This window comes from Oncorhynchus gorbuscha, linkage group LG09, assembly GCF_021184085.1.
Source record: "Oncorhynchus gorbuscha isolate QuinsamMale2020 ecotype Even-year linkage group LG09, OgorEven_v1.0, whole genome shotgun sequence".
NCBI classification, from domain to species: domain Eukaryota; kingdom Metazoa; phylum Chordata; class Actinopteri; order Salmoniformes; family Salmonidae; genus Oncorhynchus; species Oncorhynchus gorbuscha.
Window position 1 is genome coordinate 25,529,980 of NC_060181.1, and position 26,188 is coordinate 25,556,167.

Below are 26,188 nucleotides of genomic sequence, written 5' to 3' on the forward strand. Positions count from 1 at the left end.
TTTCAATCCTGATGGGACAATAGAGGAAAACAAATAAAAAAAACATTAAAGAAAAACAAAGCAACAGTAAACATCCCCCCACAAAATGGAAGGCAGCTCACCTGGGTACCAGTCCAGGGCTTGACATTCAAGTAAATTTGAGAGTGCCACACCGGGCCAGTAGCAAGTGAAAACTGGGCCAAGATCACAGGAAAGCAAATTATACATGCATGATCACTTGTCTGATGCAGCCTCGTGGCTACATGGCTGAAGCATGATCACCTGTCTGATGCAGCCTCGTGGCTACATGGCTGAAGCATGATCACTTGTCTGATGCAGCCTCGTGGCTACATGGCTGAAGCATGATCACCTGTCTGATGCAGCCTCGTGGCTACATGGCTGAAGCATGATCACTTGTCTGATGCAGCCTCGTGGCTACATGGCTGAAGCATGATCACCTATCTGATGCAACCTTGTGGCTACATGGCTGAACCATGATCACTTGTCCACCATAATTGAGAATTTCAATAAGCATTTTTCTACGGCTGGCCATGCTTTCCACCTGGCTACTCCTACCCCGGTCAACAGCACTACACCCCCCACAGCAACTCGCCCAAGCCTTCCCCATTTCTCCTTCTCCCAAATCCGTTCAGCTGATGTTCTGAAAGAGCTGCAAAATCTGGACCCCTACAAATCAGCCAGGCTAGACAATCTGGACCCTTTCTTTCTAAAATTATCTGCCGAAATTGTTGCCACCCCTATTACTAGCCTGTTCAACCTCTCTTTCGTGTCGTCTGAGATTCCCAAAGATTGGAAAGCAGCTGCGGTCATCCCCCTCTTCAAAGGGGGGGATACTCTTGACCCAAACTGCTACAGACCTATATCTATCCTACCATGCCTTTCTAAGGTCTTCGAAAGCCAAGTCACCAAACAGATTACCGACCATTTCGAATCTCACCATACCTTCTCTGCTATGCAATCTGGTTTCAGAGCTGGTCATGGGTGCACCTCAGCCACGCTCAAGGTCCTAAACGATATCTTAACCGCCATCGATAAGAAACATTACTGTGCAGCCGTATTCATTGATCTGGCGAAGGCTTTCGACTCTGTCAATCACCACATCCTCATCGGCAGATCGACAGCCTTGGTTTCTCAAATGATTGCCTCGCCTGGTTCACCAACTACTTCTCTGATAGAGTTCAGTGTGTCAAATCGGAGGGCCTGCTGTCCGGACCTCTGGCAGTCTCTATGGGGGTGCCACAGGGTTCAATTCTTGGACAGACTCTCTTTTCTGTATACATCAATGAGGTCGCTCTTGCTGCTGGTGAGTCTCTGATCCACCTCTACGCAGACGACACCATTCTGTATACTTCTGGCCCTTCTCTGGACACTGTGTTAACAACCCTCCAGGCAAGCTTCAATGACATACAACTCTCCTTCCGTGGCCTCCAATTGCTCTTAAATACAAGTACAACTAAATGCATGCTATTCAACCGATCGCTACCTGCACCTGCCCGCCTGTCCAACATCACTACTCTGACCAGCTCTGACTTAGAATAGGTGGACAACTACAAATACTTAGGTGTCTGGTTAGACTGTAAACTCTCCTTCCAGACCCATATCAAACATCTCCAATCCAAAGTTAAATCTAGAATTGGCTTCCTATTTCCCCTCAAAGCATCCTTCACTCATGCTGCCAAACATACCCTTGTAAAACTGACCATCCTACCAATCCTCGACTTTAGCGATGTCATTTACAAAATAGCCTCCAATACCCTACTCAACAAATTGGATGCAGTCTATCACAGTGCAATCCGTTTTGTCACCAAAGCCCCATATACTACCCACCATTGCGACCTGTACGCTCTCGTTGGCTGGCCCTCGCTTCATACTCGTCGCCAAACCCACTGGCTCCATGTCATCTACAAGACCCTGCTAGGTAAAGTCCCCCCTTATCTCAGCTCGCTGGTCACCATAGCATCTCCCACCTGTAGCACACGCTCCAGCAGGTATATATCTTCTAGTCACCCCCAAAACCAATTCTTTCTTTGGCCACCTCTCCTTCCAGTTCTCTGCTGCCAATGACTGGAACAAACTACAAAAATCTCTGAAACTGGAAACACTTATCTCCCTCACTAGCTTTAAGCATCAACTGTCAGAGCAGCTCACAGATTACTGCACCTGTACATAGCCCACCTATAATTTAGCCCAAACAACTACCTCTTTCACTACTGTATTTAATTAATTAATTAATTTTGCTCCTTTGCACCCCATTATTTTTATTTCTACTTTGCACATTCTTCCATTGCAAATATACCATTCCAGTGTTTTACTTGCTATATTGTATTTACTTTGCCACCATGGCCTTTTTTTGCCTTTACCTCCCTTATCTCACCTCATTTGCTCACATCGTATATAGACTTGTTTATACTGTATTATTGACTGTATGTTTGTTTTACTCCATGTGTAACTCTGTGTCGTTGTATGTGTCGAACTGCTTTGCTTTGCTTTATCTTGGCCAGGTCGCAATTGTAAATGAGAACTTGTTCTCAACTTGCCTACCTGGTTAACTAAAGGTCTGATGCAGCCTCATGGCTACATGGCCGAAGCATGATCAACTATCTGATGCAACCTCGTGGCTACATGGCTGAAACATGATCAACTATCTGATGCAGCCTCGTGGCTACATGGCTGAACCATGATCAACTATCTGATGCAGCCTCGTGGCTACATGGCTGAAGCATGATCAACTATCTGATGCAGCCTCGTGGCTACATGGCTGAAGCATGATCAACTATCTGATGCAACCTCGTGGCTACATGGCTGAAGCATGGGGTTGCTCCTCTGCATTTTCTACCACAATAGGCTAATCATTAGCTGGATTACAGACTAAATATGATCTTGTTGCTTGTTTAATGTCCTGAAAAAAACTCCCACTGGCACTAATAACATCATGTGATTTTACAGTTTTTATAAATACAGTGTATTTCTGTGAATCTGATTTTGGAAACGTAGGGGCCATATGAAAGCATGATTAACTGTCCCGATGAGCTCGGCAGATGTTGCCTGGCCAGTGGGCAGCCCTGAATGTCGAGCCCTGCAGTCTCTTTAGCTAATCCACTCCCTGTATTCCATGTACTGTGCCAAAGAAAAAGCGGCACCTGCTGGAGAAGACAGATTTTGGGCCCAGTTATCCCTCTCGCTTTGCCTCTTCCTCTCTGGTGCAACTCACACATTTCAGTCCATTACTATAGCTCCCGCCAATCAGTGTAAGTTGTAAATGCCGGATCTCTTTGGCAAGACGCATCATTCACCCAAGTTTTGTCAAAATCAGGCCAGCGCTGTCTGAGATATCGCGTGTGACAAACATACAAACGGACTGCCAGATGGACGGATGGAGACCGATCCACAATCCCCTCCCCGATTTCAACGTGGGGGACAAGAAGACGTAGCAAAGAATAAAATAAAAGAAGAAGTCACATGGGAATATTAAACAAACCAACACAGTAGGATTCTAATCTATTTGTAATCTCACTGCACACTCTCATCATACAGAGATCACACACACTAGAGTATGTGTATGTATGTACAGTTGAAGTCAGAAGTTTACATACACTTAGGTTGGAGTCATTAAAACTCATTTTTCAACCACTCCACAAATTTCTTGTTAACAAACTATAGTTTTGGCAAGTCGGTTAGGACATCTACTTTGTGCATCCTCGCTCCTCTCTGGGCTCGAACCAGGAACACAACGACAACAGCCACCCTCGAAGCAGCATTACCCATGCAGAGCAAGGGAAACAACCACTCCAAGTCTCAGAGCGAGTGACGTTTGAAACGCTATTAGCGCGCACCCCGCTAACTAGCTAGCCATTTACACCAGCCTCATCTCGGGAGTTGATATGCTTGAAGTCATAAACAGCGCAATGCTTGAAGCACAACGGAGAGCTGCTGGCAAAACGCACGAAAGTGCTGTTTGAATGAATGCTTACGAGCCTGCTGCTGCCTACCACCGCTCAGTCAGATACTTGTATGCTTGTATGCTCAGTCAGATTATATGCAACGCAGGACAAGCTAGATAAACTAGTAATATCATCAACCATGTGTAGTTAACTAGTGATTATGATAGATTTTTTTTAAAGATAAGTTTAATGCTAGCTCGCAACTTACCTTGGCTTACTGCATTCGCGTAACAGGCAGGCTCCTCGTGGAGTGCAATGTAATCAGGTGGTTAGAGCGTTGGACTAGTTAACTGCAAGGTTGCAAGATTGAATCTGTCGTTCTGCCCCTGAACGAGGCAGTTAACCCACCTTCTTAACTGACTTGCCTAGTTAAATGAAGATTAAATAAAGGTGTTAAAAATAAAAATAGATATTTTTAAATTGGCCAAATCGGTGTCCAAAAATACAGATTTCCGATTGTTATGAAAACTTGAAAATCGGCCCTAATTAATCGGTCGACCTCTAATGTGTTCCTGCGTGTGACGAGTGTCTGTACCGCCACCACCCACCTGGTCACATTTCTGGTGGAAGGCGGCAGACATCTCCAGCAGTGTGCTGCGTTCGTCCAGGGCCGCAGCGAAGGCTTTCCACTCCGCTTCCAGCTGACCTGAGATCTGTTTAATCTGCACCGAGGCATAGTGACCAGACTCCAATAGCCTGTTACCCACTGCCATTATCCTGTTGATGTTCACATACACGTTCTGGAGCGGGAAGGGGATTGGGGTGAGGGAGAGAAACATTGATTTGGTTTATTTATCTATTCAGATACTAGACAAATAAGCATACAGATATTTCACAATAATAATAATAATAATAATAACAACAACAACAGAAAATGGAGTAAGCACTAAGTCCATACCGAAAACTCCAATTTAACGCACTTTCCAGATTCTGGTTGTAGAAAGGATTGGAGTGATGTCAGTATGGAAGGATGCCAGCTTTGTAATAGCTACCTATGGATTCCCTATGGACCAAGCCTCAACTAGACAGGGTGTGTGTGCACCCGAGAGAGAGCTTGTATTGATTTTAGTGCAGCGCTAAATGTCAGTGCGCGTTTCCATCTGCAGAGTCATCATCTAGCTGAGGCAAAACAGTCGATTCATCTCCTGCTTTAAAGACATCCGTTTCAGAACCATTATGTAAACCTGTATGGATACAGCTTCTAGCTGTGTAATAGCCTGCTGCTCGGTGTGTGTGTGTGTGTTCTTACCATGCAGTTCATAGCAAAGTGGTTGTGCTGCGTCTGTAGCTCCATGGCGTGTGGGTGGTTGTTGCCGATCTCGGTGTAGCCGGCCAGGAACAGACCCTTGTTGGCCATTATCCAATCAAACATCTGAGGGAAAGACACCCAAACACACACGTTAAAGACGGGATAGTGCAGGCAGCTAACAGCTACAGACAGTAGAGTGTACTTGGGTCTGTATCATTGTGCTTGTGTGTGGGTGTATCATTTTGTGTACTGTATACTGCTTAGCGAGACTACTGTATGTGTATGTATGCTTGCACGTGTGAATGTAGAAACGTGAGTGTGCAAAAACACTGTCTTGCAAGTGTGTGTGTGTGTGTGTGTGTGTGTGTGTGTGTGTGTGTGTGTGTGTGTGTGTGTGTGTGTGTGTGTGTGTGTGTGTGTGTGTGTGTGTGTGTGTGTGTGTGTGTGTGTGTGTGTGTGTGTGTGTGTGTGTGTGTGTGTGTGTGTGTGTGTGTATTTTTCTTTATTTTTCCTATTTTTTTACATTGTAGAATAATAGTGAAGATATCAAAACTGGGAAATAACACATATGGAATCATGTAATAACCAAAAAAGTTAAACAAATCAAAATATAGTTTATATTTGAGATAGCCACACTTTGCCTTGACAGATTTGCACACTCTTGGCCTTCTCTCAACCAGCTTAGTCACCTGGAATGCATTTCAATTCTCAGGTGTGCCTTGTTAAAAGTTAATTTGTGGAATTTTAATGTGTTTGAGCCAATCAGTTGTGCTGTGGCAAGGTAGGGATGGTATACAGAAGATAGCCTTATTTTGTAAAAGACCAAGTCCATATTATGGCAAGAACAGCTCAAATAAGCAAAGAGAAACGGCAGTCCATCATTACTTTAAGACATGAAGGTCAGTCAATCCAGAAAATGTCAAGAACTTCTAAAGTTTCTTCAAGTGCAGTCTTCAAAACCATCCAGCGCTATGATGAAACTGTCTCTCATGAGAACCGTCAGAGGAAGGAAGACCCAGAGTTATCTCTGCTGCAGAGGATAAGTTCATTAGAGTTACCAGCCTCAGAAATTGCAGCCCAAATAAATGCTTCAGAGTTCAAGTAACAGACATCTCAACATCAACTATTCAGAGGAGACTGTGAATCAGAACTTCATGGTCGAATTGCTGCAAAGAATTCACCACTAAAGGACACCAATGAGAAGAAGAGACTTGCTTGGGCCAAGAAACAGGTACAATGGACATTAGACCAGTAGAAAGCTGTCCTTTGGTCTGAAGAGTTCAAATTTGAGATTTTGGGATCCAAACGCCGTGTCTTTGTGAGACGAAGAGTAGGTTCAAACGTTTGGGGTCACTTAGACATGTCCTTGTTTTAGAAAGAAAAGCACATTTTTGTCCATTAAAATAACATCAAATTGATCAGAAATATAGTGTTGACATTGTTAATGTTGTAAATGACTATTGTAGCTGGAAACTGCTGATTTTTTATGGATATCTACATAGGCGTACAGAGGCCCATTATCAGCAACCATCACTCCTGTGTTCCAATGGCACGTTGTGTGAGTTAATCCAAGTTTACCATTTTAAAAGGATAATTGATCATTAGGAAACCCTTTTGGAATTATGTTATCACAGCTGAAAACTGTTGTTCTGATTAAAGAAGCAATACAACTGGCCTTCTTCAGACTAGTTGAGTATCTGGATTATCAGCATTTGTGGGTTCGATTACAGGCTCAAAATGGCCAGAAACAAAGGACTTTCTTCTGAAACTCATCAGTCTATTCTTGTTCTGAGAAATGAAGGCTATTCCATATGAGAAATTGCCAAGAAACAGAAGATCTCGTACAACGTACTCCCTTCACAGAACAGCGCAAACTGGCTCTAACTAGAATAGAAAGGAGTGGGAGGCCCCGGTGCACAACTGAGCAAGAGGACATGTACATTAGAGTGTCTAGTTTGAGAAACAGACGCCTCAAGGCCTCAACTGGCAGCTTTAGTAAATAGTACCCGCAAAACACCAGTCTCAACAGTGAAGAGGCGACTCCGGGATGCTGGCCTTCTAGGCAGAGTTGCAAAGAAAAAAACATATCTCACACTGGTCAGTAAAAAGAAAAATTAAGATGGGCAAAAGAACACAGACACTGGACAGAGGAAGATTGGAAAAAATTGTTATTGACAGACGAATCTAAGTCTGAGGTGTTCGAATCACAAAGAACATTCGTGAGATGCAGAAAAAATGCTGGAGATGCTGGAGGGAGGAGTGCTTGACGCCATCTGTCAAGCATGGTGGACACAATGTGATGGTCTGGGGGTGCTTTGGTGGTGGTAAAGTGGGAGATTTGTACAGGGTAAAAGGGATCTTGAAGAAGGAAGGCTATCTCTCCATTTTGCAACACCATGCCATACCCTGTGGACGGCGCTTAATTGGAGCCAATTTCCTCCTACAACAGGACAATGACCTAAAGCACAACTCCAAACTGTACAATAACTATTTAGGGAAGAAGCAGTCAGCTGGTGTTCTGTCTATAATGGAGTGGCCAGTAGTCACCAGATCTAAACCCTACTGAGCTTTTGTGGGAGCAGCTTGACCGTATGGTACGTAAGAAGTGTCCATCAAGTCAATCCAACTTGTAGGAGGTGCATCAGGAAGCATGGGGTGAAATCTCTTCAGATTACCTTAACAAATTGACAACTAGAATGCCAAAGGTCTGTATAAGGCTGTAATTGCTGCAAATGGAGGACTCTTTGACGAAAGCAAAGTTATTATTTCACATTATTATTTCAATTAAACACATTATTATTTCAATTAAAAATCCTTATTTATAATGACTATATCTCCTATTAATTTTGCCACTGATTTCCTGTATGTTTTCATGAAAAACAAGGACATTTCTAATGTACACCAAATTTTTGAACGGTAGTGGTTTTGGGAACTCCTTCAAGACTGTTGGAAAAGCATTCCAGGTGAAGCTGGTTGAGAGAATGCCAAGAGTGTACAAAGCTGTCATCAAATCAAAATCCAATCACATTTTATTGGTCATATACACATATTTAGCAGATGTTATTGCTTGTGTTCCTAGCTCCAACAGTGCCGTAATATCTAACAATTCACAACAATATACACAAATCTAAAAGTAAAATAATGGAATTAAGAAATATATAAATCTTAGGATGAGGCAAATTGTGGCTACTTTGAAGAATCTAAAATATATTTGGATTTGTTTAACACTTTTTTGGTTACTACATGATTCCATATGTGCTATTTCATAGTGTTGATATCTTCACTATTATTCTACAATGTAGAAAATAGTAAAAATAAAGAAAAACCTTTGAATGAGTAGGTGTGTCAACATTTTTGACTGGTACTGTATGTGTGTGTGTGTACATACATACATCTGTGAATCACTAGGCACAGGAAGAAGAGAGATGTGCTGAGTGTCATAAGAGAATACCAAGAGCCTCTTCAGAGCTAACTACTGTCTATCGTGTCCTAGCAACAAGCCCTTACCGCAGTCCAACACTGCTATCTGTCTATTCTACAGTAACTATTGACGGTATCAATTATACTCTATCAGTCTATTACACTGGATCTATTCAGACCCCTACACACACATATAAATCCCACTAGCGGTTGTCTTTTCCTTTAACCTCCATCCATGGTACCTTCTCAGCATCCTGTTCGAAGAGGCGGAGCTGGAAACACTGGTCCAGCTGGAGTTTCCTGATGTGCCAGGCCTGGTGGAGCTGTTGTCGTGTGCTGTGGAGTTTGTCCAGCAGGGTGGCGACGCGTGGCACCAGCCCCTGGGTGTCAGCGTTACACACACCGCTGGCGTTAGAGTTCCTGTACGACTCACTGCTCTGGATACGCTGCAGCAACCTGGGAGAGAGGACGCAACGTGAAATAACACACACACACACCACCACCAGCAGTGTAAAATTAGCCTCACCATCAGTCTGAGTGTGTGTGTGTGTGTGTGGGTGTTTGTCTGTGTGCGTAGCCTACCTCTGTCCCTCCGTATCCAGTTCCTCTATAGGAGCTTTGATGACCTTCTTCTTCAGCGTGGCGTGTTCCTCTATCATGCGCCGCGCCCCGTCCAGGTCCGTGGGGAAGTCTTTCCTCGCCACCACCTCCTGCATCTCCTCCAGCCTCGACAACATGTGACCCGCGTGCCCCGTAAACTCCTCAAACGCAACCCGCACCTGGAAAAGAACCAAGACACTGTATGGATTGATTGATAAATTGATTGATTGACTTGTGGTTGTAGTACTGACTAAGAGATCTAAAGTGTGTGTTTACGTCGGTGTATTTTGGTTTTGGCAAACCATTGATTGATTAATTGATTGACTGGTCGTACCTCGATCCACTCGTCATGGTTGTATTCTAGACTTCCCTCGAAGTCAGAGGTCAGCTGGGAGGGGTCAACCACCTTAGATAGACCCTCCAACGACACCATGGTGGTCTAGAGAGAGATGGAGAGGGGGAAGAGGGGGAGATGAGGAGGAACGGTAAAGAGGGAAGGGAAGAAAGGGAAGAGAGGGAGGGATAGAAGGCTTTAAATCAATTCTAACAACATCATCACAGCCTTTTGGTTGTGTTCAAGTTCAACGCCCACTCCGTGCTCACTGTGTCAGTGACACACAGCAATAATGGTGATTCAGACACTCAGATAGACACATTTGATTGGCTATGACAAAAAGGGGAGGGGTTACGACAGAGGGTCATCTCTCTCGGTCTCGTTCTCCCTCACCTTGATTAACTCTGCTGATTTCATATTGCGTTTTTGGGGACATTTAAAAAAGTACTTTTACCTCAGAAAAGGTCAAATGTCTGTACAGATTGAGAAATATGGGAGAGATTGTTTCCGTTCTCAAGTGATTTATGTTGACAAGATAATACCAACCCACACAGCAAGGTTAACACCCACACTCTGTGTCAGATTGAAGGATAGACAGAGGATGAAGAGAGAGACCTGACAAAGCCTTGCGTGGGCAAGATTAGCGAAAGAAAGAAATAACAGAAAGAAAAGACAGACAGACAGACAAAGAGAGAAAAAAAAAGTTGAGAACCCCTCTAAAACCACAGAAAGGCAGACAGAAAGAGTAAAGCACAATTCTAAGGGTTCTCTTCTATTGACAAGTCCAGGTAAGAATACATCAGCCATCTCCTATAGAAGACTGTTCCAGCTGTTAATGGTAAGAATGCATTGGTCCATCTCTCCATCTTTCTCTCTATCCCCTCCATCTCCTATAGAAGACTGTTCCAGCTGTTAATGGTAAGAATGCATTGGTCCATCTCTCCATCTTTCTCTCTATCCCCTCCATCTCCTATAGAAGACTGTTCCAGCTGTTAATGGTAAGAATGCATTGGTCCATCTCTCCATCTTTCTCTCTATCCCCTCCATCTCCTATAGAAGACTGTTCCAGCTGTTAATGGTAAGAATGCATTGGTCCATCTCTCCATCTTTCTCTCTATCCCCTCCATCTCCTATAGAAGACTGTTCCAGCTGTTAATGGTAAGAATGCATTGGTCCATCTCTCCATCTTTCTCTCTATCCCCTCCATCTCCTATAGAAGACTGTTCCAGCTGTTAATGGTAAGAATGCATTGGTCCATCTCTCCATCTTTCTCTCTATCCCCTCCATCTCCTATAGAAGACTGTTCCAGCTGTTAATTGAATGTTCCAATGTTTTAAAAGCATAACACAGATTTGGATGGAAAAGTGATTTTCACTGAGCAAAATGTGGCGCTGAAAAACACACATGTACATATTACCTCACTGACCTCGACTAGCCTGTACCTCTGACTCCTGTACTGTATATAGCCTCATTGTTTTTTGTTTATTGTGTTACTTTATTTTACTAGTTACTTTTTTTAAGTGTCATTGTTGGTTAAGGGCTTGTAAGTAAACATTTCACGGTAAGGAGTACTTGTTGTATTCGGCATGTGACAAATAGCATTTGATTTGACACACATTGGCCTCGCGCACACAGCAGGGTAAAGAGAACGGGTGGTGTTGAATGGCGTGTGTTCTGCCCTATGGCGACTGGCTGACAGTGACACACGGCTTTATACACCATCAACCAATCAATAAAGCCCTCTGAGACAACCCAATACCACAGCAGTGCTCTAACAGGGTGGCTGTGTGGAGGGCTGTGTGTGTGTGTGTCAACTTAATACAACATCAAAAGTAGCACTCCACACAGCCCAGACACGGCAAATAAAACCAGCGAATAAATCTCATCTAATAACCTAGAGCTTCACCGCATTATTGCAACGCTCGGATTTTCAACACTATTACAGGTCATTACGCCTATCAAAAACGATTCAAAGCAGCAGTGTGTGTGAATTAAAACAAGCAGAGCTCCATACAATATCCCATTGTGATTCTAAATCACAAATTTAAAACAGCAAAGAGTATAATAAGCAATACACCACAAAGTCACAGTCAAAACAGACCATTTTGTTGTTGGGTTTGTTACGTTTCAGCAAAGTCACAGTCAAAACAGACCATTTTGTTGTTGGGTTTGTTACGTTTCAGCAAAGTCACAGTCAAAACAGACCATTTTGTTGTTGGGTTTGTTACGTTTCAGCAAAGTCACAGTCAAAACAGACCATTTTGTTGTTGGGTTTGTTACGTTTCAGCAAAGTCACAGTCAAAACAGACCATTTTGTTGTTGGGTTTGTTACGTTTCAGCAAAGTCACAGTCAAAACAGACCATTTTGTTGTTGGGTTTGTTACGTTTCAGCAAAGTCACAGTCAAAACAGACCATTTTGTTGTTGGGTTTGTTACGTTTCAGCAAAGTCACAGTCAAAACAGACCATTTTGTTGTTGGGTTTGTTACGTTTCAGCAAAGTCACAGTCATGAAATTGCAATGAATGCAGTGACATGGTACAGTATAGTACAGTAAAGGACAGTATAGTATAATACAGTATAGTACAGTACAACATAGTATAGTATAGTACAGTATAGGACAGTATAGTACAGAACAGTATAGTATAGTTAGGGTTGCAAAGCTACTGATAATTTACCAGTCATGGAATCTTCTATAATTTTGGTAATCTATGTTAATTTACACTTGAATAACTTTAAAACATGTATTCATATATAGTATACATGTTTTATATCTGTGAGTTTCTGGTGGATCAACCATATGGTTCAAGAGAAAATATCGTAATGAATGAAAAAGCATCTAATCAACAATGATAACTCTTCCAACGATTGACAATTTTCACAACTGCCACCAATTTGGGGCCAAAACATTTACAACTAAAAAATATTGACAAAGTAAAATAAATAATGCTGAAACCCTCATATTAAAACACCAATAGTATTCACTAAGTTTATGGTTTATATTTAATGTTTTACAGCTTTGTCATTCTAGTGTTTATTTTAAAATCACCTCATGATATATTTGACATTTGATAAGGCCACACAGGGGGCCAGAGATCATTACAGACAGACGCCTGGGATAGTCTGAAGAACCCAAATGGGTCACTAGATGAGTTGATGAAATACAGCAAATCCTTGAAAGTTACAAATATTCTGCTAGTTTACTGGTAAACTTTGAAAGTTTCAAGTAACACACCCTCCCTTTGCCAACCTAAGTACAGAACACTATAGTATAGTACAATAAAAACAAAAATGTTACCTCAAATTCAAACTTGGAGCTGCCGAAGTTGGTGCGTTGTTTCTGCCAGAAGTTGTCTGGTTTGATGATGAGCGCTATGTGTATACAGCAGGGGAACGACTCCTGGAGGATCTTCAGTAGAGATTTGATACTGTCCCATTTACTGCCTCGCATGTCCACTATGACTGTGAAGCCATGCTGGATCACCTCCTCACTGGACCAAGGGAAGGGAGGAGGAGGAGGAGTGAGAAGGAAGGTGGTAGGGAAAGAGTGAGAGTGGATGGTATGGCAAGATAAGGAGGAGAGAGGAGAGCGTGGGAGGGAGAGAGAGGGTAGGAAGGGGAGAGGTGGTTGCGAAAGAGTGAGAGAGTGGGAAAGGGGAGGGGGTAGAGAAAGAGGGAGGATGGTGAGTGGGCGGTAGAGAAAGAGGGAGGATGGTGAGTGGGAGGTAGAGAAAGAGGGAGGATGGTGAGTGGGAGGTAGAGAAAGTGGGAAGGGAGGAGGGAGAGAGAGAATCAAAACAAACCATGACGCATTTTCTGTACTGTGAGAAGCACAGAGTAGGCACTACGACTTCACACACACCCACACACACCCACCCACACCCACATACAGAATGACAAATCACAAAAACCTACAGTGATTTCCATCCAGATTGGAAGAAAAATCAATCAGAATAATGACCAAAAAGAAGCAAAAAAAGAGACTTTCTTTCTTCTTTCTTTCTCTATCCCCCCTCTCTATTCCCCCTCTTTCTCTTCTCTCTTTCTCTATCCCCCCTCTCTATTCCCCCTCTTTCTCTTCTCTCTTTCTCTATCCCCCTCTCTATTCCCCCTCTTTCTCTATCCCCCTCTCTATTCCCCCTCTTTCTCTATCCCCCTCTCTATTCCCCCTCTTTCTCTTCTCTCTTTCTCTATCCCCCTCTCTATTCCCCCTCTTTCTCTTCTCTCTCTCTATTCCCCCTCTCTTTCTCTATCCCCCCTCTCTATTCCCCCTCTTTCTCTTCTCTCTTTCTCTATCCCCCTCTCTATTCCCCCCTTTCTCTTCTCTCTTTCTCTATTCCCCCTCTTTCTCTATCCCCCTATCTATTCCCCCTCTTTCTCTTCTCTCTTTCTCTATTCCCTCTCTTTCTCTTCTCTCTTTCTCTATACCCCCTCTCTATTCCCCCTCTTTCTCTTCTCTCTTTCTCTATTCCCCCTCTTTCTCTTCTCTCTTTCTCTATCCCCCTCTCTCTCTTCTCTCTTTCTCTATCCCCCTCTCTATTACCCCTCTTTCTCTTCTCTCTTTCTCTATCCCCCTCTCTATTACCCCTCTTTCTCTTCTCTCTTTCTCTATCCCCCTATCTATTCCCCCTCTTTCTCTTCTCTCTTTCTCTATTCCCTCTCTTTCTCTTCTCTCTTTCTCTATACCCCCTCTCTATTCCCCCTCTTTCTCTTCTCTCTTTCTCTATTCCCCCTCTTTCTCTTCTCTCTTTCTCTATCCCCCTCTCTATTCCCCCTCTTTCTCTTCTGTCTTTCTCTATCCCCCTCTCTATTCCCCCTCTTTCTCTTCTCTCTTTCTCTATCCCCCTCTCTATTCCCCCTCTTTCTCTTCTCGCTCTCTCTATTCTCCCTCTTTCTCTTCTCTCTTTCTCGATCCCCCTCTTTCTCTTCTGTCTTTCTCTATCCCCCTCTCTATTCCCCCTCTTTCTCTTCTCTCTTTCTCTATCCCCCTCTCTATTCCCCCTCTTTCTCTTCTCGCTCTCTCTATTCTCCCTCTCTCTTCTCTCTCTCTCTATTCCCCCTCTCTTTCTCTCTATTCCCTCTCTCTCACTATATTCCACCTCTCCCTCCCTCACAGCTGACCTCAACACTCAGACCCAGAGTTTCATATCTCAAGAGAATACACACAATTCCTCCCTACTTCACTCACTCTCTTTCTAGAGCTATCCGTTATCTCCCTTAATCCTTTATTCCTCTCTCAATTCCATATTCCCTCCTAACATGAGCTTTATGGATTCCTTCCCTTTCTATCCAGCCTTCCCTCCTTTCTTTCTAATGCCTGTCTGTCAGCAACTCTGACTCCCACTACACTGAGCAGAGTGAGAGAGGAGGAGAGGAGAGAGAGGAAAGAGGAGAGAGCAGAGAGGAGAGGAGAGAGGAGAAGAGAGAGCAGAGAGGAGGGAAGAGAGGAGAGGAGAGAGGATCGAGGAGAGGATCAAGGAGAGGAGAGAGAGGGGAATCACAAATAAGGTAACAGAGACAAAGTGGGGAGCGAGAGATCTAGATTTTATCAAAATCAAAATCAAATCAAATTTATTTATATAGCCCTTCGTACATCAGCTGATATCTCAAAGTGCTGTACAGAAACCCAGCCTAAAACCCCAAACAGCAAGCAATGCAGGTGTAGAAGCACGGTGGCTAGGAAAAACTCCCTAGAAAGGCCAAAACCTAGGAAGAAACCTAGAGAGGAACCAGGCTCTTATCTACATAAGAGAGCGAGAGAGTAGAAGCGTTAAAAGATAGTTTTTATAAAGAGAGACGTACCTAGGAGAGAGCAGCAGCGTACAGACCTACTCATCCGCAGCTATCATCACAACTACTGAGCTGATCGAGCAACCGTACCGCCTCTGCGACACTCTGTTGTACTCAAACAAACACACACACTCCTCCCTCTGTGCTTTAATCCCTTGCTCTCTCCCGCTCCATGTTCCACACACTCTCTACCCTCCCTCTCTCCCTCCTTTTCCTTTGGACCCTCCCTCACGCCAACTCTCCATCCCGCTCACCAGCCTCCCTCACTCCGATGCTCAATCTCTCCAACCATTGATCTCTCCCTCTATTAATTTCTCTCTCTCTAGCCATTAGTCTCTCTCCATCCAATGGTCTCTGTCTCTATCCATTGGTCACTCTCTCAATTAATTTCTCTCTCGCTCTACCCATTTGTCTCTCTCCATCCATTTGTCTCTCTCTCCATCCATGTCTCTCTCCATCCATTTGTCTCTCTCTCCATCCATTTGTCTCTCTCCATCCATTTGTCTCTCTCCATTCATTTGTCTCTCTCTCCATCCATTTGTCTCTCTCCATCCATTTGTCTCTCTCCATCCATTTGTCTCTCTCCATCCATTTGTCTCTCTCTCCACCCATTTGTCTCTCTCCATCCATTTGTGTCTCTCTCCATCCATTTGTCTCTCTCTATCCATTTGTCTCTCTCTCCATCCATTTGTCTCTCTCTCCATCTATTTGTCTCTCTCCATCCATTTGTCTCTCTCCATCCATTTGTCTCTCTCTCCATCCATTTGTCTCTCTTTATCTATTTGTCTCTCTCTCCATCCATTTGTCGCTCTCTATTAATTTGTCTCGCTCTCCATCCATTGTCTCTCTCTCTATTCATTTGTCTCTCTCTCCATCCATTTGTCTCTCTCTCTATCCATTTGTCTCTCTCTCCATCCATTTGTCTCTCTCCATCCATTTGTGTCTCTCTCCATCCATTTGTCTCCCTTTCCATCCATTTGTCTCTCTCCATCCATTTGTGTCTCTCTCCATCCATTTGTGTCTCTCTCCATCCATTTGTCTCTCTCCATCCATTTGTGTCTCTCTCCATCCATTTGTCTCCCTTTCCATCCATTTGTCTCTCTCCATCCATTTGTCTCTCTCCATCCATTTGTCTCTCTCCATCCATTTGTGTCTCTCTCCATCCATTTGTCTCCCTTTCCATCCATTTGTCTCTCTCTATCCATTTGTCTCTCTCTCCATCCATTTGTATCTCTCTCCATTCATTTGTCTCCCTTTCCATCCATTTGTCTCTCTCCATCCATTTGTCTCTCTCCATCCATTTGTCTCTCTCTATTCATTTGTCTCTCTCTCCATCCATTTGTCTCTGTCTCTATCCATTTGTCTCTCTCTCAATCCATTGGTCTCTCTCTCTCTATTCATTTTACTCTCCCTCTATCCATTTGTCTCCATCTATTAATTTCTCTCTCTCTCTAGCCATTAGTCTCTCTCCATCCAATGGTCTCTCTCTCCATCCATTGGTCACTCTCTCAATTAATTTCTCTCTCGCTCTACCCATTTGTCTCTCTCCATCCATTTGTCTCTCTCTCCATCCATGTCTCTCTCCATCCATTTGTCTCTCTCTCCATCCATTTGTCTCTCTCCATCCATTTGTCTCTCTCCATTCATTTGTCTCTCTCTCCATCCATTTGTCTCTCTTCATCCATTTGTCTCTCCATCCATTTGTCTCTCTCCATCCATTTGTCTCTCTCTCCATCCATTTGTCTCTCTCCATCCATTTGTCTCTCTCTATCCATTTGTCTCTCTCTCCATCCATTTGTCTCTCTCTCCATCCATTTGTCTCTCTCCATCCATTTGTCTCTCTCTCCATCCATTTGTCTCTCTCTCCATCCATTTGTCTCTCTCTCCATCCATTTGTCTCTCTTTATCTATTTGTCTCTCTCTCCATCCATTTGTCTCTCTTTATCTATTTGTCTCTCTCTCCATCCATTTGTCGCTCTCTATTAATTTGTCTCGCTCTCCATCCATTGTCTCTCTCTCTATTCATTTGTCTCTCTCTCCATCCATTTGTCTCTCTCCATCCATTTGTGTCTCTCTCCATCCATTTGTCTCCCTTTCCATCCATTTGTCTCTCTCCATCCATTTGTGTCTCTCTCCATCCATTTGTCTCTCTCTCCATCCATTTGTCTCTCTCTCCATCCATTTGTCTCCCTTTCCATCCATTTGTCTCTCTCCATCCATTTGTGTCTCTCTCCATCCATTTGTCTCTCTCCATCCATTTGTGTCTCTCTCCATCCATTTGTGTCTCTCCATCCATTTGTGTCTCTCTCCATCCATTTGTCTCCCTTTCCATCCATTTGTATCTCTCTCCATCCATTTGTCTCCCTTTCCATCCATTTGTCTCTCTCCATCCATTTGTCTCTCTCCATCCATTTGTCTCTCTCCATCTATTTGTCTCTCTCTATTCATTTGTCTCTCTCTCCATCCATTTGTCTCTGTCTCTATCCATTTGTCTCTCTCTCAATCCATTGGTCTCTCTCTCTCTATTCATTTTACTCTCCCTCTATTCATGTCTCTATTCATTTTACTCTCCCTCTATCCATTTGTCTCCATCTATTAATTTTACCCTCCCTCTATTCATGTCTCTATCCATTTGTCTCTCTCTCCATCCATTTGTCTCTCTCCATCCATTTGTCTCTCTCTCCATCCATTTGTCTCTCTCTCCATCCATTTGTCTCTCTCTCCATCCATTTGTCTTTCTCTCCATCCATTTGTCTTTCTCTCCATCCATTTGTCTTTCTCTCCATCCATTTGTCTCTCTCCATCCATTTGTCTCTCTCCATCCATTTGTCTCTCTCCATCCATTTGTCTCTCTCTCCATCCATTTGTCTCTCTCTCCATCCATTTGTCTCTCTCCATCCATTTGTCTCTCTCTCCATCCATTTGTCTCTCTCTATCCATTTGTCTCTCTCTATCCATTTGTCTCTCTCTCCATCCATTTGTCTCTCTCTATCCATTTGTCTCTCTCTATCCATTTGTCTCTCTCCATCCATTTGTCTCTCTCCATCCATGTCTCTCTCCATCCATTTGTCTCTCTCCATCCATTTGTCTCTCTCTATCCATTTGTCTCTCTCTCCATCCATTTGTCTCTCTCTCTATCCATTTGTCTCTCTCTCCATCCATTTGTCTCTCTCTCCATCCATTTGTCTCTCTCTATCCATTTGTCTCTCTCCATCCATTTGTCTCTCTCTCCATCCATTTGTCTCTCTCCATCCATGTCTCTCTCCATCCATTTGTCTCTCTCTCCATCCATTTGTCTCTCTCTATCCATTTGTCTCTCTCTCCATCTATTTGTCTCTCTCTATCCATTTGTCTCTCTCCATCCATTTGTCTCTCTCCATCCATTTGTCTCTCTCCATCCATTTGTCTTTCTCCATCCATGTCTCTCTCCATCCATTTGTCTCTCTCTCCATCCATTTGTCTCTCTCTATCCATTTGTCTCTCTCTCCATCTATTTGTCTCTCTCTATCCATTTGTCTCTCTCCATCCATTTGTCTCTCTCCATCCATTTGTCTCTCTCTCCATCCATTTGTCTCTCTCCATCCATTTGTGTCTCTCTCCATCCATTTGTCTCCCTTTCCATCCATTTGTCTCTCTCCATCCATTTGTGTCTCTCTCCATCCATTTGTCTCTCTCTCCATCCATTTGTCTCTCTCTCCATCCATTTGTCTCCCTTTCCATCCATTTGTCTCTCTCCATCCATTTGTGTCTCTCTCCATCCATTTGTCTCTCTCCATCCATTTGTGTCTCTCTCCATCCATTTGTGTCTCTCCATCCATTTGTGTCTCTCTCCATCCATTTGTCTCCCTTTCCATCCATTTGTATCTCTCTCCATCCATTTGTCTCCCTTTCCATCCATTTGTCTCTCTCCATCCATTTGTCTCTCTCCATCCATTTGTCTCTCTCCATCTATTTGTCTCTCTCTATTCATTTGTCTCTCTCTCCATCCATTTGTCTCTGTCTCTATCCATTTGTCTCTCTCTCAATCCATTGGTCTCTCTCTCTCTATTCATTTTACTCTCCCTCTATTCATGTCTCTATTCATTTTACTCTCCCTCTATCCATTTGTCTCCATCTATTAATTTTACCCTCCCTCTATTCATGTCTCTATCCATTTGTCTCTCTCTCCATCCATTTGTCTCTCTCCATCCATTTGTCTCTCTCTCCATCCATTTGTCTCTCTCTCCATCCATTTGTCTCTCCATCCATTTGTCTCTCTCCATCCATTTGTCTTTCTCCATTTGTCCATCCATTTGTCTCTCTCTATCCATTTGTCTCTCTCCATCCATTTGTCTCTCTCTCATCCATTTGTCTCTCCATTTGTCCATCCATTTGTCTCTCTCTCCATCCATTTGTCTCTCTCCATCCATTTGTCTCTCTCCATCCATTTGTCTCTCTCCATCCATTTGTCTCTCCATCCATTTGTCTCTCTCTCCATCCATTTGTCTCCTCTCCATCCATTTGTCTCTCTCCATCCATCCCATTTGTCTCTCTCCATCCATTTGTCTCTCTCTCCATCCATTTGTCTCTCTCTCCATCCATTTGTCTCTCTCTCCATCCATTTGTCTCTCTCTCCATCCATTTGTCTCTCTCTCCATCCATTTGTCTCTCTCCATCCATTTGTCTCTCTCTCCATCCATTTGTCTCTCTCTCCATCCATTTGTCTCTCTCCATCCATTTGTCTCTCTCTCCATCCATTTGTCTCTCCATTTGTCTCTCATCTATTTGTCTCTCTCTATCCATTTGTCTCTCTCCATCCATTTGTCTCTCTCCATCCATTTGTCTCTCTCCATCCATTTGTCTTTCTCCATCCATGTCTCTCTCCATCCATTTGTCTCTCTCTCCATCCATTTGTCTCTCTCTATCCATTTGTCTCTCTCTCCATCCATTTGTCTCTCTCTCTATCCATTTGTCTCTCTCTCCATCCATTTGTCTCTCTCTCCATCCATTTGTCTCTCTCTATCCATTTGTCTCTCTCCATCCATTTGTCTCTCTCAATCCATTTGTCTCTCTCTCCATCCATTTGTCTCTCTCCATCCATGTCTCTCTCCATCCATTTGTCTCTCTCTCCATCCATTTGTCTCTCTCTATCCATTTGTCTCTCTCTCCATCCATTTGTCTCTCTCTCCATCTATTTGTCTCTCTCTATCCATTTGTCTCTCTCCATCCATTTGTCTCTCTCCATCCATTTGTCTCTCTCCATCCATTTGTCTCTCTCCATCCATTTGTCTCTCTCCATCCATTTGTCTCTCTTTATCCATTTGTCTCTCTCCATCCATTTGTCTCTCTCTATCCATTTGTCTCTCTCTCCATCCATTTGTCTCTCTCTATATATATTTGTCTCTCTCTCCATCCATTTGTCTCTCTACACCCATTTGGCTCCCTCTCTCTACACCCATGTGTCTCTTTTTCTTTTCAATTGTCTGTCTCTCTCGATTAATTTGTCTCTCTCTCCATCCAGGTCTCTCTCCCTCGCTCTCTATCCATTTGTCTCACTCTCTAACCATTGGTCTCTCTCCCTCGCTCTCTATCCATTTGTCTCACTCTCTAACCATTGGTCTCTCTCCCTCGCTCTCTATCCATTTGTCTCACTCTCTAACCATTGGTCTCTCTCCATCTATTTGTCTCACTCTCTAACCATTGGTCTCTCTCCATTTTTTGTCTCACTCTCTAACCATTGGTCTCTCTCCATCTATTTGTCTCACTCTCTAACCATTGGTCTCTCTCCATCTATTTGTCTCACTCTCTAACCATTGGTCTCTCTCCATCTATTTGTCTCACTCTCTAACCATTGGTCTCTCTCCATCTATTTGTCTCACTCTCTAACCATTGGTCTCTCTCCATCTATTTGTCTCACTCTTTAACCATTGGTCTCTCTCCATCTATTTGTCTCACTCTCTAACCATTGGTCTCTCTCCATCTATTTGTCTCACTCTCTAACCATTGGTCTCTCTCCATCTATTTGTCTCACTCTCTAACCATTGGTCTCTCTCCCTCGCTCTCTATCCATTTGTCTCACTCTCTAACCATTGGTCTCTCTCCCTTGCTCTCTATCCATTTGTCTCACTCTCTAACCATTGGTCTCTCTCCATCTATTTGTCTCACTCTCTAACCATTGGTCTCTCTCCATCTATTTGTCTCACTCTCTAACCATTGGTCTCTCTCCATCTATTTGTCTCACTCTCTAACCATTGGTCTCTCTCCATCTATTTGTCTCACTCTCTAACCATTGGTCTCTCTCCATCTATTTGTCTCACTCTCTAACCATTGGTCTCTCTCCATCTATTTGTCTCACTCTCTAACCATTGGTCTCTCTCTATCTATTTGTCTCACTCTCTAACCATTGGTCTCTCTCTATCCATTTGTCTCTCTCTCTAACCATTGGTCTCTCTCCATCTATTTGTCTCACTCTCTAACCATTGGTCTCTCTCTATCCATTTGTCTCTCTCTCTAACCATTGGTCTCTCTCCATCTATTTGTCTCACTCTCTAACCATTGGTCTCTCTCTATCTATTTGTCTCACTCTCTAACCATTGGTCTCTCTCCATCTATTTGTCTCACTCTCTAACCATTGGTCTCTCTCCATCTATTTGTCTCACTCTCTAACCATTGGTCTCTCTCTATCTATTTGTCTCACTCTCTAACCATTGGTCTCTCTCCATCTATTTGTCTCACTCTCTAACCATTGGTCTCTCTCTATCTATTTGTCTCACTCTCTAACCATTGGTCTCTCTCTATCTATTTGTCTCACTCTCTAACCATTGGTCTCTCTCTATCTATTTGTCTCACTCTCTAACCATTGGTCTCTCTCTATCTATTTGTCTCACTCTCTAACCATTGGTCTCTCTCCATCTATTTGTCTCACTCTCTAACCATTGGTCTCTCTCTATCTATTTGTCTCACTCTCTAACCATTGGTCTCTCTCTATCTATTTGTCTCACTCTCTAACCATTGGTCTCTCTCTATCTATTTGTCTCACTCTCTAACCATTGGTCTCTCTCCATCTATTTGTCTCACTCTCTAACCATTGGTCTCTCTCTATCTATTTGTCTCACTCTCTAACCATTGGTCTCTCTCCATCTATTTGTCTCACTCTCTAACCATTGGTCTCTCTCTATCTATTTGTCTCACTCTCTAACCATTGGTCTCTCTCTATCTATTTGTCTCACTCTCTAACCATTGGTCTCTCCATCTATTTGTCTCACTCTCTAACCATTGGTCTCTCTCTATCTATTTGTCTCACTCTCTAACCATTGGTCTCTCTCTATCTATTTGTCTCACTCTCTAACCATTGGTCTCTCTCTATCTATTTGTCTCACTCTCTAACCATTGGTCTCTCTCTATCTATTTGTCTCACTCTCTAACCATTGGTCTCTCTCCATCTATTTGTCTCACTCTCTAACCATTGGTCTCTCTCTATCTATTTGTCTCACTCTCTAACCATTGGTCTCTCTCTATCTATTTGTCTCACTCTCTAACCATTGGTCTCTCTCTATCTATTTGTCTCACTCTCTAACCATTGGTCTCTCTCTATCTATTTGTCTCACTCTCTAACCATTGGTCTCTCTCTATCTATTTGTCTCACTCTCTAACCATTGGTCTCTCTCTATCTATTTGTCTCACTCTCTAACCATTGGTCTCTCTCCATCTATTTGTCTCACTCTCTAACCATTGGTCTCTCTCTATCTATTTGTCTCACTCTCTAACCATTGGTCTCTCTCTATCTATTTGTCTCACTCTCTAACCATTGGTCTCTCTCTATCTATTTGTCTCACTCTCTAACCATTGGTCTCTCTCTATCTATTTGTCTCACTCTCTAACCATTGGTCTCTCTCTATCTATTTGTCTCACTCTCTAACCATTGGTCTCTCTCTATCTATTTGTCTCACTCTCTAACCATTGGTCTCTCTCCATCTATTTGTCGCTCTATCAATTTTTCTCTCTATCTCTCTATGAATTTGTGTGTCTCACTCTATCCATTTCTCTCTCAATTCATTTGTCTCTCTCTCGCTCTCTTCAGTTCTCTCTCTGTATTCATTTGTCTCTATTCATTTGTCTCTCTCGCAATTAATTTCCCTCTCTCTCTCTCAATTAATTTGCCTCTCTCTCTCTCTCAATTCATTTGCTTCTCTCTCTCAATTCATTTTCATCTCTCTCTCTATCCATTTGTCTCCATCTCTCCATCCATTTGTCTCTCGTGCTCAAATGATTTGCCTCTCCCTCAATTCATTTGCCTCTCCCTCTCAATTCATTTGCCTCTCTCTCTCTCAATTAATTTGCCTCTCTCTCTCAATTCATTTGCCTCTCTCTCTCTCAAATAATTTGCCTCTCTCTCTCTCAATTAATTTGCCTCTCTCTCTCAATTCATTTGCATCTCTCTCAATTCATTTGCATCTCTCTCCATCCATTTGTCTCTCTCCATCCATTTGTCTCTGTCTCTATCCATTTGTCTCTCCATCCATTTGTCTCTGTCTCTATTCATTTCTCTCTTTCTATCCATTTGTCTCTCTCTCTATCCATTGTCGCTCTCTCTATTAATTTTACTCTCCCTCTATTAATTTTACTCTCTCTCTATTCATTTTACTCTCCATCTATTAATTTTACTCTCCTGCTATTCGTCTCTCTCCCTCTATTAATTTGTCTCTCTCTTTATCCATTTGTCTCCCTCTATTCATTTTATCCTCCCTCTATTCATGTCTCTATCCATTTGTCGCTATCTCTATTCATTTTACTCTCCCTCTATTCATTTTACTCTCTTTCCATCATTTGTCTCTCTCCATTCATTTGTCTCTCTCCATTCATTAGTCTCTCTCCATTCATTTGTCTCTCTCCATTCATTAGTCTCTCTCCATTCATTTGTCTCCCTCTATTCATTTGTCTCTCCCTCTATTCATTTGTCTCTCTCTCCATCGATCTCTCACCATCCATTGGTCTTGCTCTCTCGATCCATTGGTCTCTCTCTCCATCCATTGGTCTCTCTCCATCATTTGTCTCTCTCGCCATCATTTTACTCTCCCTCTATTCATTTTACTCTCCCCCTAATCATTGGTCTCCCTATTCATTTGAATCTCCCTCTATTCATTTGTCTCTCTCTATTAATTTGTCTCTCTCTATTCATTTTACTCACCCTCTATTCATGTCTCTCTCTATGCATTTGACGCGCTCTCTATTAATTTTACTCTTCCTCTATTCATTTTACTCTCCCTCTATTCATTTTACTCTCCCTCTATTCATTTGTCTGTCCATCTATTCATTTTACTCTCCCTCTATCGATTTGTCACTCTCTTTATCCATTGGTGACTCTCTTTATTAATTTTACTCTCCCTCTAATTTTACTCTCCCGCTAATCATTGGTCTCTCTATCCATTTGTCTCTCGCTCCTTCTATCCATGTGTCAGTGCCTCCATCCATGCGTCTGCGCCTCCATCCATGTGTCAGCGCCTCCATCCGTGCGTCTGTGCCTCCATCCGTGCGTCAGCGCCTCCATCCGTGCGTCAGCGCCTCCATCCGTGCGTCAGCGCCTCCATCCGTGCGTCAGCGCCTCCATCCGTGCGTCAGCGCCTCCATCCGTGCGTCAGCGCCTCCATCCGTGCATCAGCGCCTCCATCCGTGCGTCAGCGCCTCCATCCGTGCGTCAGCGCCTCCATCCGTGTGTCAGCGCCTCCATCCATGTGTCTGTCTCCAGTGACAGTGTGGAGGAAGGGTTCTTGGCAACACAGGAGCTGCAGCAGGTATTCTGGCCCACAATATATCTCTCTCCATTTTCACCCCCCTCCCACTCTCTCCCTCTCTCTCCATTTTCACCCCCTCCCACTCTCTCCCTCTCTCTCCATTTTCACCCCCTTCCCACTCTCTCCCTCTCTCTCCATTTTCACCCCCTCCCACTCTCTCCCTCTCTCTCCATTTTCACCCCCATCCCACTCTCTCCCTCTCTCTCCATTTTCACCCCCTCCCACTCTCTCCCTCTCTCTCCATTTTCACCCCCTCCCACTCTCTCCATTTTCTCCCCCTCCCACTCTCTCCTGCTCTCTCCATTTTCACCCCCCTCCCACTCTCTCCCTCTCTCTCCATTTTCACCCCCTCCCACTCTCTCCCACTCTCTCCATTTTCACCCCCCTTCCCACTCTCTCCCTCTCTCCATTTTCATCCCCCTCCCACTCTCTCCCTCTCTCCATTTTCACCCCCTTCCCACTCTCTCCCTCTCTCACCCCCCCCCTCGATCCCTCTCTCTCCATTCTCATCCCCCTCCCACTCTCTCCATTTTCACCCCCTTCCCACTCTCTCCCTCTCTCACCCCCTTCCCACTCTCTCCCTCTCTCACCCCCCACTCGATCCCTCTCTCTCCATTTTCATCCCCCCTCCCACTCTCTCCATTTTCACCCCCCTTCCCACTCTCTCCCTCTCTCACCCCCTTCCCACTCTCTCCCTCTCCCACCCCCTCCCACTCTATCCCTCTCTCTCCATTTTCACCCCCTCGCAATTTCTCCCTCTCTCACCCCCCTCCCACTCTCTCTCTCCATTTTCATCCCCCTTCCCACTCTCCCTCTCTCACCCCCCTTCCCACTCTCTCCCTCTCTCACCCCCCCCCACTCGATCCCTCTCTCTCCATTTTCATCCCCCTCCCACTCTCTCCATTTTCACCCCCTTCCCACTCTCTCCTCTCTCTCACCCCCTTCCCACTCTCTCCCTCTCCCACCCCCCTCCCACTCGCTCCCTCTCTCTCCATTTTCACCCCCTTCCCACTCTCTCCCTCTCTCTCCATTTTCATCCCCCTCCCACTCTATCCCTCGCTCTCCATTTTCACCCCCTCCCACTCT

General features: G+C 43.8%; 1 protein-coding gene across 6 annotated transcripts in view; it reads right to left on the reverse strand.

Annotated features, from left to right (window-relative positions):
- LOC124043320 (triple functional domain protein-like) overlaps positions 1–26,188 on the reverse strand; it is a 130,421-nt gene that overhangs the window by 58,562 nt on the left and 45,671 nt on the right. For 5 of the 6 annotated variants that reach the window (XM_046361813.1, XM_046361815.1, XM_046361812.1 and 2 more), the window contains 6 exons: positions 12,841–13,033; positions 9,545–9,649; positions 9,193–9,389; positions 8,853–9,066; positions 5,191–5,313; positions 4,490–4,681 (listed from right to left, as the gene is read on the reverse strand). In XM_046361813.1, the coding sequence (XP_046217769.1) occupies positions 4,490–4,681; positions 5,191–5,313; positions 8,853–9,066; positions 9,193–9,389; positions 9,545–9,649; positions 12,841–13,033 (1,024 nt within the window). Of the gene's footprint in view, positions 1–4,489; positions 4,682–5,190; positions 5,314–8,852; positions 9,067–9,192; positions 9,390–9,544; positions 9,650–12,840; positions 13,034–15,344; positions 15,548–26,188 lie in introns of those variants that run through there. The other variant, XM_046361817.1, reaches the window with a different exon arrangement.